Genomic DNA, 13,641 nt, shown 5'->3' on the forward strand with positions numbered 1-13,641 from the left:
CTCACTTCCACTGTTGCTGATAAGAAGTATACTGCTTCTAAGAGACAAGACTACTCTGTTATGGGTACCCTGTCTTTTATCTCTGACTACTTTTAAGATCTCTTTGCCTTTAGTATCTGTAATTTCTCTATAATATCTCAAGATACAGATTTATTTTTATTTATCTTGCTTGTTATATGTTGTACTTTCTGTATCTATGGCTCATGACTTTCTTTAGTTCTAGAATATGCTTACCCATAATCTCTTCAAATACTAGATCTCTTCCATTCATTCTACTGTCTTCCTCTAGGACTCCAACCATAGCACATTAGGACTTTTCATTTGTCCTCTTAGCTTAACCTCTCTTGTTTTTCACCTCTTTTTCTCTCTGTGCTGAATTCAGGTTAATTTCTTCAGCTCTATATTTCTGTTCACTTTCAGCTGTGTTTAAATAGCCCTTTAACCTATCTACTGAGGTGCTTCTGTTTTTAAACAATTACATTTTCATTTCTAAAAGTTTTAGGTTCTGTGGCAAATCTGTTAATTTTTATAGTTTCTTGTTGCTTTCTCTTTTTGTGATTTCATCTTTTATTTCTTTAAACATCTCATACATAGTTCTTTTATACTGTGTATCTAATTATTGTGATATCTTAAGCCCCTGAGGGTCCAAGTCCATTATTTATCGTTTCTGCTGGTTCTCACTTATGGTGGTTTATTTCCTTACACATTTGGCACAGGATCTAGTTGTTCTGAACAAGGGATGTCCTTCAGAATTTCTTGTCTGCCCTGTTGCATGAAGAAGTCTAATTCAGACCTTCCCAACCAATATGCCATGAATGGGTTATAGAAATGTTGAGATATTGATCCTTTCAGCTGGCTAGCCACCACTAATCATTAGCTTCTTTGTCTACTTATCTTAATGTGCTAAGCACAAGGAAGTAAATCAAGTGTGACATTTGGATCAGGGGGCTGGAAAGTATCTGGGATGATTAAGAAGCAGTTTTGCTTCTTAGAAGAAGGAAGGTAAATTAAGACACCTGATGATTGACACTGTAAATTATCTTCAATTAAATTTTAATCCCAGTGGTTGTCTCTAGCATCCTGGAGGGCCAAAGACTGATTAGATTAAACATGTTTTTATTATTATTACTGTTATTATTATGAATCTAACAATCCTATACAAAAATATAGGGACTGATAAAGTTCTAGACTACTTACACAATCTAATAATGTAATGTTTTATTCTGGTCTTTAATCATCAATTAATAGAAGAGAATGGAGGTTGTGCATTGCAGTGAAGAGAACTAGACTTAGAGTCAGAAGACATGAGTTCTAATCCCAGCTATATTCTCTCTATCTATGTGACTTCAGGTAAAACTTGTTTTCAGTAAGTTTTCCAATTGTGGGTAACAAATGAATAGCTAAGTAACTGATTTATGTGAATAGTTTGTTGGATGAGACAAGGACTAGGGATAGGACCTGGCAAGTAGCATGTGCTCATACACAAACACAAGTTGAGCTAAATTGTAATCGAAATACTCTGCTGAGCTTGTTTTCAAACGAACCCCCTTTTTTGTTGAGAAGAGAGGTTGTACTGCATTCTTCACCTTTATTTGAACATAGAAAAATATTTTAAAAATTGTGAAATAAGGAAAAATGTTAAAACATAATTTAAAATATATTATTTATCATGTTAAGAAAGGCATTTCTAGAATCTAATTTTTAGTCATAAATAATATAAAATATTGACTACATGCAAGGATGACAATTTCTCCCAAATTAATCTTTAAAGTTGGGACTTCCCTCGTGGCACAGTGGTTAAGAATCCACCTGCCAATGCAGGGGACATGGGTTTGAGTCCTAGTGGTGGGAAGATCTCACATACCATGGGGCAACTAAGCCTGTGTGCCACAACTACTGAGCCTGCGTTCTAGAGCCTGCAAGCCACAACTACTGAGCCTGCGTGCCACAACTACTGAAGCCCGCGTGCCTAGAGCCTGTGCTCCGCAACAAGAGAAGCCACTGCAATGAGAAGCCCGCAAGCTGCAAAGAACAGTAGCCCCCGCTCGCTGCAACTAGAGAAAGCCTGTGCACAGCAACAAAGACCCAATGCAACCAAAAATAAATAGATAAATTTATTTAAAAAAAAATCTTTAAAGTCAACATAACTGCTAACAAAATCACATTTTGCTTTTGGGTAGATTTTGACAAATTTATTCTAACTTTAATTTGCTTCACTCAAGTGATACAGAGAGGTGGTTGATGAGACATAGGGTTATATAAGAGAAAGGGGTACAATAACAGTCTGGGTGAGGGGTTAAAAATCTAAGGCACAACTAGGAATATGGGAAAACTACTTCAACATCATAAAGGCCATATATGAAAAGCCTACAGCTGACATCATACACAATGGTTGAGAGACTGAAACTTTTCCTCTAACATCAGGAACAAGACAAGACTCCTACTCTTGCCATTTCTATTCAACAAAGTACTGGAAGTCCTAGCCAGTGTAGTTAGGCAAGAAAAATAAATAAAAGGCATACAAATCAGAAAGGAAGAAGTGGGCTTCCCTGGTGGCGCAGTGGTTGAGAATCTGCCTGCTAATGCAGGGGACACGGGTTTGAGCCCTGGTCTGGGAAGATCCCACATGCCGCGGAGCAACTAGGCCCATGAGCCACAACTACTGAGCCTGCGCATCTGGAGCTTGTGCTCCGCAACAAGAGAGGTCACGATAGTGAGAGGCCTGCGCACTGCGATGAAGAGTGGCCCCCGCTTGCCGCAACTAGAGAAAGCCCTAGCACAGAAACGAAGACCCAACGTAGCAATCAATCAATCAATAAATCTTTAAAAAAAAAAAAGTACATGAACTCTTTAAAAAAAAAAAAAAAAGAAAGGAAGAAGTAAATTATCTCTGTTCACAGATGAAATGGTCTTATCTGTAGAAAACCCCAAAGATTCCACAAAAAAAATGTTAGAACTAATGAATAAATTCAGCAATGTTGCAGGATATAAAATCAACACACAAAAATCAGTTGCATTTTTATACACTAACCATGAATAATCTAAAAAAGAAACTGAGAAAACAGTTTCATTAAAAATAGCATCAAGGGCTTCCCTGGTGGCGCAGTGGTTGAGAATCTGCCTGCTAATGCAGGGGACACGGGTTCGAGCCCTGGTCTGGGAGGATCCCACATGCCGCAGAGCAACTGGGCCCATGAGCCACAACTACTGAGCCTGCGCGTCTGGAGCCTGTGCTCCGCAACAAGAGAGGCCGTGATAGTGAGAGGCCCGTGCACCGCGATGAAGAGTGGCCCCCGCTTGCCGCAACTGGAGAAAGCCCTCGCACAGAAACGAAGACCCGACACAGCCAAAAATAAATATAAATAAATAAATAAATAAATAAATTTATTAAAAAAAAAATAGCATCAATAAGAATAAAATACTTAGGAATAAACTTAACCAAGGAGGCAAAAGACTTGTACACTGAAAACTACAAAACACTGCTAAAAGAAATTAAAGACACAAATAAATGGAAAGACATCCCATGTTCATTGATTAGAAGACTCAATATTTTTAAGATGTCAATACTACCCAAAGCGATCTACAGATTAAGTGCAATCCCTATCAAAATCCCAATGGCATTTTCTGTAGAAATAGAAAAATCCATCCTAAAGTTCACATGAATCTCAAGGGACCCTGAATAGCCAAAGCAATCTTGAAAAAGAAGAAAAAAGCTGGAAGTCCCACACATCTTGATTTCAAAACATATTACAAAACTACAATAATCAAGACAGTGTGGTACTGGCATAAAGACAGACATATAGATTAATGGAATAGAACAGACAGCCTAGAAATAAACCCTTTCATATATGGTCAAATGATTTTCTACAAATGACCAAGACCACTCAATGGGGAAAGGACAGTCTCTTCAAAAGTGGTGCTGGGAAAACTGGATATCCACATGTAGAAGAATGATCTTGGACCCTTACCTTAAACCATATACAAAAAATAATGTGAAATGGACTGAAGACCTCCATTGGGGAAAAGCTTCATGACATTGGGTCTGGCAATGATTTCTTGGATATGACACCAAAGGTACAGACAACAAAATAAAAAAATAGACAAATGGGACTACATCAAACTTAAAAACTTCTGTGCATCAAAGGACACAATCAACAGAGTAAAAAAGTAACCTTAAAAATGGGTTGCAAATCATATATCTGATAAGGGGTTAATATCCAGAATCTATAAAGAACTCCTACAATTCAACAACAAAAAACTCACAACAACCTGATTTAAAAAATGCTCCTTCAAGTGAAGGACTTGAATAGACATTTCTCCAAAGATGATATACAAATGGCCAACAAGCATATGAAAAGATGCTCAATGTCACTAATCATTCGAAAAATGCAAATCAAAGCACAGTGAGCTATCACCTCACATCCATTAGGATGGCTACTATTAAAAAACAAAACAAAACCCAAATAACAAGTGTTGGTGAAGATGTGGAGAAATTGGAACCCTTATGCATTGCTGGTGGGACTGTAAAGTGGTGCAGCAGCTATGGAAAACAGTATAGTGGTTCCTCAAAAAATTAAAAATAGAATTACCATGTAATCTAGCAATTCCACTTCTGGGTATACATCCAAAAGAACTGAAAGCAAGACCTCATAGAGATATTTGCACACCCATGTTCATTATTGCATTATTCACAATAGCCAAGAGGTGGTAGCAACCCAAATACCCATCAACGGATGAAAGAATAAACAAGATGTGGTATACACATACAATGGAATATTATTCAGCCTTACAAAGGAAAGATATCCTGTTATATGCTACAACATGGATGAATCTTGAAGACATTATGCTAAGTGAAATAAGCCAGTCATAAAAAGACAAATATTGTATGATTCCACTTATATGATGTAACAACAGTAGTCAGATTCACAGAAACAGAAAGTAGAATTATGGTTGTCAGGGGCTGAGGGAAGGGGGATATGTGAAGTTATTGTTTAATGGGTACAGAGTTAAAGTTTTGCAAGATGAAAAAGTTCTGGAGATCTGTTTCACAACAGTGTAAATATACTTAATACTACTGAACTGTACATTTAAAAAAGGTTAGGACAGTAAATTTTACGTTATGCCTTTTTTTTAACTAAAGCTAGAAATTTAAAAAATGTTTTAAAAATATAAGGCATGAAAGATGTTAAATCTAAAGTATCAGAGTGAACTCATGACCTTATTAAACATTAATAACTTTCCAGCTCTGACACTGTAATGGCCTAGCAGCAAGGTCATCCTGCTCATCATGAGAATACATGTGGAACAATCTAATATTCTTCTGGTCTTTAGCACTATTCTTCATTCAAAGGAATCAGGGATCTTTGTAGACTAGCTAGTCTATGTCTTGGCACAGATGTACTTTAGAGCGTTGTTGTTAGAAGTAAAAGTAATAATAACAACAATGTTAATGATAAAAATAACAAGCAGCTAACACTTACTGAGTACTTGTTATGGGGCCAGATACTGTCCTAGATGCTTTGCATGGGTTAATTCATTTATTGCTCACAATGACCCTATGAGGTAGGTATTATTATCCTCTATTTAAAGATGAGGACATTGAAGCACAGAGAGGTTAAGTAGCTTGTTGAAGGTCACACAGCTAATAAGTGGCAAAATGGGCCTTTGAACCTGTTCCAATGTCTGTCCTCTTAACTAGTGATTATACTGTCTCTCAGGAGACAAGAGTACTTAAAAGCTAGCACAAGAAGTCAGATAGCACAAGGAGTCAGTCTAAAGAGACTTCTATCGGCCAAATGTAACATAAGCATAGAAAAGAGGGTGATAATTATAGCTAACTACATTACGGAAAGTTCCTAATGATTCTCAAAAAAAGGAAAGGCTAGCTCAAGGAGTATAAAACCATAGCTATAATTCAAGGACGACTACGATAGGATAAGTTTAATTTTTTAAGCAGTTTACACATAGAGAAGAGTGTTGACAAGTAAGTGTTTCTTCTATGAAGTATGTATCTGTCTTATATGTATTTTACTCTGTAGAAGTAGTAAATGGTAGACACAGAGTAAGGGGTGTGTACAGGTAAGGTTTGGGGAGGCTGTATTCAAAGAATTATGCTCACACACACCATGGCATAAGCAAACCAATAGTTTTCTTAGCTGTGAAGTGTGGGTAGAGGTATGTAGAGGATACCTACATTCATCAAGGAGTCTTTCATGTGTTAGTCAAAAAGGCTTGAGAGTCTGTATGAACAAGGCAAAGACTTGTACAACCCTTAGCATCTGCATCAGGGCTGTTACCTCTTATGTTCCCCCAAAGTGTGTGAGGTGCAGGTGAGCTGACAGGTGAAAAGAATATTAATGCACATTCAGTGGATTTACATCCATGGATGTATGCCATTTGGGGGTTCAAAGTCCTGCATAATCTCCATAAGAACCCCCAATAATCCCCTCCCCCACACCAATAGGCAGAGAACTGTGAGGAAGCCAAACAATTCTGGAAAATGCAAGAATTATTCTCTTAACAAAATGCAAGAATTATTCCCCTAACAGAAAGGATTGATTACAGAAAAGAACCAGCTAGAAAGAAGGTGAATGTCTTGCCCAGTTGAATATCCATTAAAGAAAACTACATAGTCACTTGTCCTATCTCATGAGAGATGTTACCTCTGCCAATTAAATGAGATGCATTTAATTGTAGGTAATCAGTAAACCAAGGCAGAATAAATATGACTAAGACAAGTAGACTTAGATACTAAATAAGGGGAAGTACTAGGTTGTAAGGACAGGTGTAGATTTGGAAAGTCCCCCTGACACAGCAAGGAATCCTCAACTCCAAGAGGAGCTCAGCCTCATGAATTCAGGCTCATGTTCCAATCATCTTCAAAGGCAAAATCCTGTCACATCAAGAATCACCAGGTTGACAGATTAGAACGTACAAATTTGGCTGATATGAGTTGGTTTCTTTACAGTCTGATACAATTACCATAAGCCTGGGGAGTTTTTAAGAATGAGTTATTCTAACCTCAGGAAAATATAGGTATTGACAGCCTGAAGAAATTAATCAAACCCAGAAAAAAAAATTTAATAGGCTAAGTGTAGGTGAAATAATAAGTTTTGTAATCACTGAGATAATTTTGCTTAGAAAAAACTACCATACTAGGCTTGTTATTTTCTTTACTGAGTTAGTTAAATCTGATTATGTTTTTAATTAATGCTTCAGTATTTAAAATAATTTATGTTGTATTATTTATAAGCATGGATTTATTAATATGTCTGTGGTTGTGTTAGTTGCTGACACTGAATTTATTTGAGGTGATAGTATTAGCAGTTAAGGGACCACTTTCCCAATCTCCCTTAATGCTAATGAGATTAAGTGGGCGTGTTGTATAGTACTTCCAGGAAGTCTCTTTGAAAGAGAGAAGACAGCTCTTCCCCCCTTCCTCAATCCTGCTGTGTAGGACATGTGATGATGGCTCTTGCTGCCACTCTGGACTGTAAAAAAGATGAGCTACAAAGAGCCTGCATCTCTGGGAACCAGGGAGCTGCCATACTAGATTTCTTTCACATGATAAATTTCTATCTTAAGTTATTTTTATTTTGAAGTTACTAATATTGGCAGCTGGGGAGGAGGAAGTTAAAGCAGCTGGCCTCCAATTTATTCAGTGTGTGTGTGTGTGTGTGTCTGTGTGTGTGTGTGTGTGTGTGTGTGTGTGTGTGTGTGTGTTGGGGAGCAAAGAGAAACACTCCTGGGGAAAAAAAGGAGGCAAGTGACCCTGTCTAATTTTTTCTCACTGGGCCTGCAGGTAAATAGACCAGGAGTTGACAAACTATGTTTCACTGGCCAGCTGCCTGTTTTGTAAATAAAATTTTATTGGAACACAGCTATACCCATTTATTTATATTTTGTCTGTGGCTGTTTTTGTGCTACAGTGGCAGAGTTGACTAGTTGTGCCAGAAACTGTATGGCCTGCAAAGCATAAAACATTTATAGAAAAAGTTGTGATGACCCCTGAAATAAACTAATGATATTTGCTAGGGGGAAGAGTCCTTTTCTATAGAATGCCCCGAGTAGGATATGCCTGGCTAAGTATTACTTAAAGTATTCAATAAGTAAACCCATAATCTATGAAGCATGGCTCCCTGATGACTGCCACATAAGCCATACAACTCTCTGGGGTATAAAATGGAGATGTTTCTACATGCTTCCTACTGTGTGAAGTAATAACCCACAGAACCTCATTTGGAGATCTCTATTGAACTCTGTTCTTAAACTCTGTTCTGCCCTATTGCTCTCTTTCTCTGTGCCTATGCCAGTATCCATACTACTTGACTGTAGAGATATAGCTGCATAATTGAAGAATTAAATAAGCTCATGTTGAGCTTTGTTTTTGACAGATACCAAACTTTTCTTGCTGCCCTTTTACTTCTTTGTGTGAAGTTATGTAAAACTTATGTTTTGTTATGTAGTGGATGTTGGTGCTTCACTCAGATCCCCTTCAATCTTTTTTTCACCTTTGTTTTTTGGATATTTTTCTTAGGGCCTGCTTTGCTCAAACACAGTGAGCAAGAAGTACCTGGGAATTTATAGTCCCCTGGATAGCCTTTATCCTATGACGAAAGTGTGAGAGAATATGAGGACATCAGCTCCCTTGCCTGAGGTAGGGAAAATACTGAGGCACACATTTCACTCCAGAGTTCCTTCCATGATCAGGCTGAAGCTACCCTTTGCAGGACTGAGAGCCTAACCTTGGGTGGCTTCTTCCCCTTCCCTGTCCTTCTTCTCCTACACCCTAGCTAGTTTCCTCTGGGAGCACTTCCTTTCTTGCATAGAAATCCTTTTCTCAGGGTCTGCTGCTGGGGAACCTGACTTATGACACCTAAGAAGTAAAGAATACCCATGACTTTACCTTTTAAAATTGATGTTGAGATTGGCAGTCATGACAATTCCCCCAGGTATAGCTGCACACATACCAACAGTAGCATCAATCATTGTTGCAATGGCACCTCCATGAAGGAATCTAGTTACAAGAGGAAAAGAGAAATGTGTTCACAAGTTCTGAAAACAGCCCCTTAAGAGAGAAAAATTATCCAAGCCTCCCATATAATCTACTTCTGAAAGTTCCACTTAATTCATGTTCAATGTACTGAATGTCAAATTATATCCATGTTCTCACCTTCATTTTGTTCATAGCATAACACTGTAGTACTTGTAACAAAGCCGGAACCTAATGATAATCAGGTCACAAGTAAGCAAAAAGCTAAAATCCAATTTAGAAAATTTATATTATGTTTTTATTAAACTAACTATATACATCATTGTTTAAAAATTTAGGAAATGCAGATAAACAGAAGAAAAAGAAAAAGAAATTAAAAATTATAAGGCTATCTAGTGACAAACCAATATTAACATGTTAATGATACTCTCTAAAATTATACTCTTTTGCCCTATGTCCTACACTTTTGTCATTTAATAATTTACAGTAAACATCTATCCATGTCAATAAATATATATCTACATTACCACTTTAATGTCTTCATTGTAGTCCATGGATACAGGGCGGTACTATAAGATAACAACCTCTTAGAGCCACATTTCTAGGCTATCATTCTTACCCAGGTACTCCTTGCAGATAAGGACCTCCTTGAAACAAGCAAACTGTCCTTTTCTCATCATCGTTATAGAAGATCACATATTCAAAGCCCAGGCCATCCTCATAGCCTCTGGTGAAGAGCTGGGCCTGTGACAGTTGTTCTTTCACAAGCTTTGAGTCTGTAAGGAAATGAAGTGGATGGGCACATGAGAAACAGGTATGAGAAAAATACCATGACAGAGACAAATATCTGTACCCTGCAAGAATCACAGGTCAGTGGATGATTGATTAAAATGCCAACCAGGTGCAAAACTGAAGGGGCTGGGAGGGTCCCAAAGAAACAGAATACAGGATCTTTGCTCCAGTGGAATTAGTCTAACTGGGAACATAGTAAAAATAAATGAAATCAAAACAAAGTACTAACACATGGCAATCAGGAAATATAGTACATAAATACAAAGGGTATATGGAATAAAATAGTAAGGTATAGACAGAAATCCTTCTTAGAATAAGTGTGATTTAAATGAGATTTAAAGAAAGTGAGTAATGTAACAATAGAGAGGTTTTCCTTGCAGACATGAGTTTAGCCTGAGCAGAAGATAGTTATCATACTGAATCAGAAACAGAGGCAGGTCAGCCCAATATTCAATGTGATTATGACTCCTGAGTCTCCAACTCAGGGTTAGAACCATTAGGGTTCATGAAATCAAATTAGTGGGTTGTAGGCAGACTTTAAAAAGAAACCGAATGCTTCACATATATCCTGGATAAGTACTAGTGTGCTCATTTAGATATGTTTTTTCAATTATACAACTGTGCACAAGTTGTGTGTTCTGGGTTGTGAGTCAAAATGTAGGTAACTTCAAAATAAAGACTGAAAGCTACTGCTGTGGGAAGGGCATGTTTTTCCTTTCATACCCATTTTAAGATTTAATTCCCTAAACTCTTAGCTTTCTTTCACAGCTCATCATGATTTGCCATGTATAACGCTGATTCTTTTATTGATACCAAATTTACATTTACAAACTTGGAAAAGGATATGAGATGAGAAGATCTGGGAGAAGTGGGGAGGACAAGGGAAGACATTATTTAGGCCCTGAGCATCTGGGGGCAGGCACCCTGTCTCTTGGACTTTGTGTGCTCAACAACTGGCAGATAGGCACACACTATAGGCGCTCTAGCAGTGGTTGAGAAATTGAACGATTTGGAGGGCCAAAGAAACTTAAAATTGAGAATCAGTCTCATGGTACAGTAGAAAAGAACCTTGTCCTGGAAGTTGGGAAATTTTTCATGACTTAGCTTTGGCCTAGAACTTGCTCCCTTCTCCATACTTTATCCATACAGTTGGGGGATAAACCTAAATGACCTCTAAGATCTGTTCCAACTCTAACACTCTGGGACTTCAGGATAAGATAGGCATCAAACCCTTCTAATTTTTTAGTTAGGAGTTCAAAATTTCTGGTTTAGATTACTAAACCTTGAGGTTACCTCATAAAAATGGGAAAAATAAAGATGGTGGGGAAGTCTGTTAGAAATGCAGAATATTGGGCTCTACCCCTGACCTACTGAAGCTGAACCTACATTTTAACAAGACTACCAGTTGTTTCATATTCATGTTAAAATCTGAGAGGAACTGATCTTTTAAGCCATGGGATAACACTGAAGGTAGCAGAGGAGTAACACGATCAGATTTGAATTTTGAATCACTCTGCTAGCTGGACGAAAGGAGGGGGATAAGAAAGATGAGTGAGAAGATCACTGAAACGCTATAAAATCACAATCACCAAACTTTTCTGCTTGGTGGGGTGATTTTCTCCAGCTATGTTCAGCTATGTGAGGGCCTGAGCAAATAAGAGATGGCAGATGTTTAGATTCATCCAGGGCCGGGGTTTTCCTAGATAAGTACACTACAGAAGTTCAGATAAAAGAGGGCTATGGGGACAATGAGAAAGTAGAGGACTCAATGAACTGAAGGTCTTAATGAGGCCACAGAATTTTTTCTGTGGGGGCTTTGAACAAGTAAGCTGGAAGGAAAAAGGTTGTGGTCAGAAAAAGGATGTCTAAATGTGTGGATTTGGAGGCTGTGCACTTTCTGAAGATGATAAGGCTCAAGATGTCCTCAGGAGTGCATTGCTGGGGCTGTGCAAAAGAAAGGTCATAGGTGATGAGAAGGTAAATAAACTGAGGAGCCATGGTGTGGATGGTGGGTTGCTGAGAATGGTGAATAGAGTTGGGTAGAGAGGAAAACAGTTAACCAGGTGCTGAAATACTCAACATATAGGGAGAGGTTGGTAGATGACAGCTACAAGAAGGGGAAGTTGAGGGTGATAAAGTCGGAAAAAGTGAGATGGTATAAACCTCAAAAGGAATGGGGGTTTTCTAAGAAGCAGGGGAAATAATAATTTGAAAGCAAGTATGGGTAGCAAGGAGGACCTCAAACTCCTCCCTCTTCTGAGAGGGTCAAGTTTCCAACAAGAGACGATAGTTAGGTTGGATGAAGGGATGAGCAGAAACATGTGGGAATTGAACCCTGGAAACTACTGACATTTAAGGAGTGGGTAGAAGGAGAAAGGGAAAATTGGTCAGAGGTTTGTGAACGCCAAGAGACAAAACACTTCAAGGAGAATGAGATTAACAGTTAGGTCCAGCACAGTAAGGGCTGAAAAATGCCCACAAAATACGGCAATTCGGTCGCTAGTGGCTTAAGTGAAGAAATTTCAGTAGAGCTATTAGAGTAGAAGCCAGATTGCACTGGGTTAAGGACATTCAATTAATTTTGTGATACGATAAATAGTTAGAATGGAATTAGTAACACAAATTACTAATTTTCCCCTTCATTCGTAAAACAGAGTTAATTCTTATTTCTCTCTATATTGGTGGTTCTATAAAGAAACTTATGAACTCTACCATTTTTCTTGGTTAAGGTAGTTTTATTTTTGTTTCATTCATTTCTTTTTTTGGCTGTGTTGGGTCTTTGTTGCTGCACGGGCTTTCTCTAGTTGTGGTGAGCGGGGGCTACTCTTTGTTGAGGTGCGTGGACTTCTCATTTTGGTGGCTTCTCTTGTTGCAGAGCATGGGCTCTAGGTGTGTGGGCTTCAGTAGTTGCAGCACATGGGCTCAGTAGTTGTGGTGCGTGGGCTCAGTAGTTGTGGTCTGAGGGCTCTAGAGCACGTGAGCTTCAGTAGTTGTGGCGCAAGGGCCTCGTTGCTCTGTGGCATGTGGGATCTTCCTGGACCAGGGACTGAACCCGTCCCCTGCACCAGCAGGTGGATTCCCAACCACTGCGCCACCAGGGAAGCCCCTGTTTCATTCATTTCTTCAGCAAATATTGAAGTATTCAGCAAATACCATGAGGAAACTGAGGCAAGAAAAGGTAGAGTAACTTGCCCAAGGTCACACAGCTTTAAGTTGTAGAACCAGAATTTGAACCCACTCACTATATTTCAACCATGAAATTAGTTAAGTCGTCAGCTTTTGGATGGCCTCTAAAGCCATGTGACTGAATGAGATTACCAACAGAGTACAGTGAAGCAAGGAGTACTAAGGATTGAGACATGGGGCACCCTAACATTAAGTTTGAGGACAAGGAGGAACTGGCAAAAGAAACTAAAAAGGAAGAACCAGTGAAGTAGAAGACTATGGTGTCCTGGAAGCCAAGTTCAAGGAGAAAGGAGTTATCAGCTGTGCCAAAAGCTGAGCAAGGTCATTGGTTAGCAACATGAAGGTCACCGGTGACAGTAGTTCTGATGGAGTGGTGGGAGTGAGAGTCTGCCTGAAGAGGTTTAAGAGAGACCAGGAAGAGAGAAACCCAGTTGTGGCATGTCTGTACACTGATGAGAAAGATCTAGCAGAGAGGGATATCCTTAAGTAGGCCAAAGGGATAGAATACAGTGCACCAATAGAAGGCTTGGCCTCTCATAAGAGTATGGTCAGTTCATTCATAACAGGAAAAAGCAGAACATCAGGCACAGACGCAGGGAAGAGGGTAAATGAGGTAGGGGTTGCTTGGAAATTCTCTTCTGATTGCTTTTATTTTCTGTGAAACAGGAGGC

At 38.7% G+C, this 13,641-nt stretch overlaps 1 protein-coding gene across 2 annotated transcripts in view; it reads right to left on the reverse strand.

The window, feature by feature from the left end:
- The window catches only part of THEM4 (thioesterase superfamily member 4), a 46,140-nt gene that overhangs the window by 7,701 nt on the left and 24,798 nt on the right, over positions 1-13,641 (reverse strand). For both annotated transcript variants that reach the window (XR_009504709.1, XM_059931870.1), the window contains exons 3-4: positions 9,612-9,768; positions 8,906-9,016 (exon numbers count right to left, since the gene is read on the reverse strand). Coding sequence is in view for 1 of the 2 variants with exons in the window: in XM_059931870.1 (XP_059787853.1) it covers positions 8,906-9,016; positions 9,612-9,768 (268 nt within the window). In the remaining variant the exon portion in view is untranslated. The remainder of the gene's footprint in view (positions 1-8,905; positions 9,017-9,611; positions 9,769-13,641) is intronic.

The sequence above is a fragment of the Balaenoptera ricei genome, chromosome 1 (assembly GCF_028023285.1).
Source record: "Balaenoptera ricei isolate mBalRic1 chromosome 1, mBalRic1.hap2, whole genome shotgun sequence".
Classification (NCBI taxonomy): Eukaryota; Metazoa; Chordata; class Mammalia; order Artiodactyla; family Balaenopteridae; genus Balaenoptera; species Balaenoptera ricei.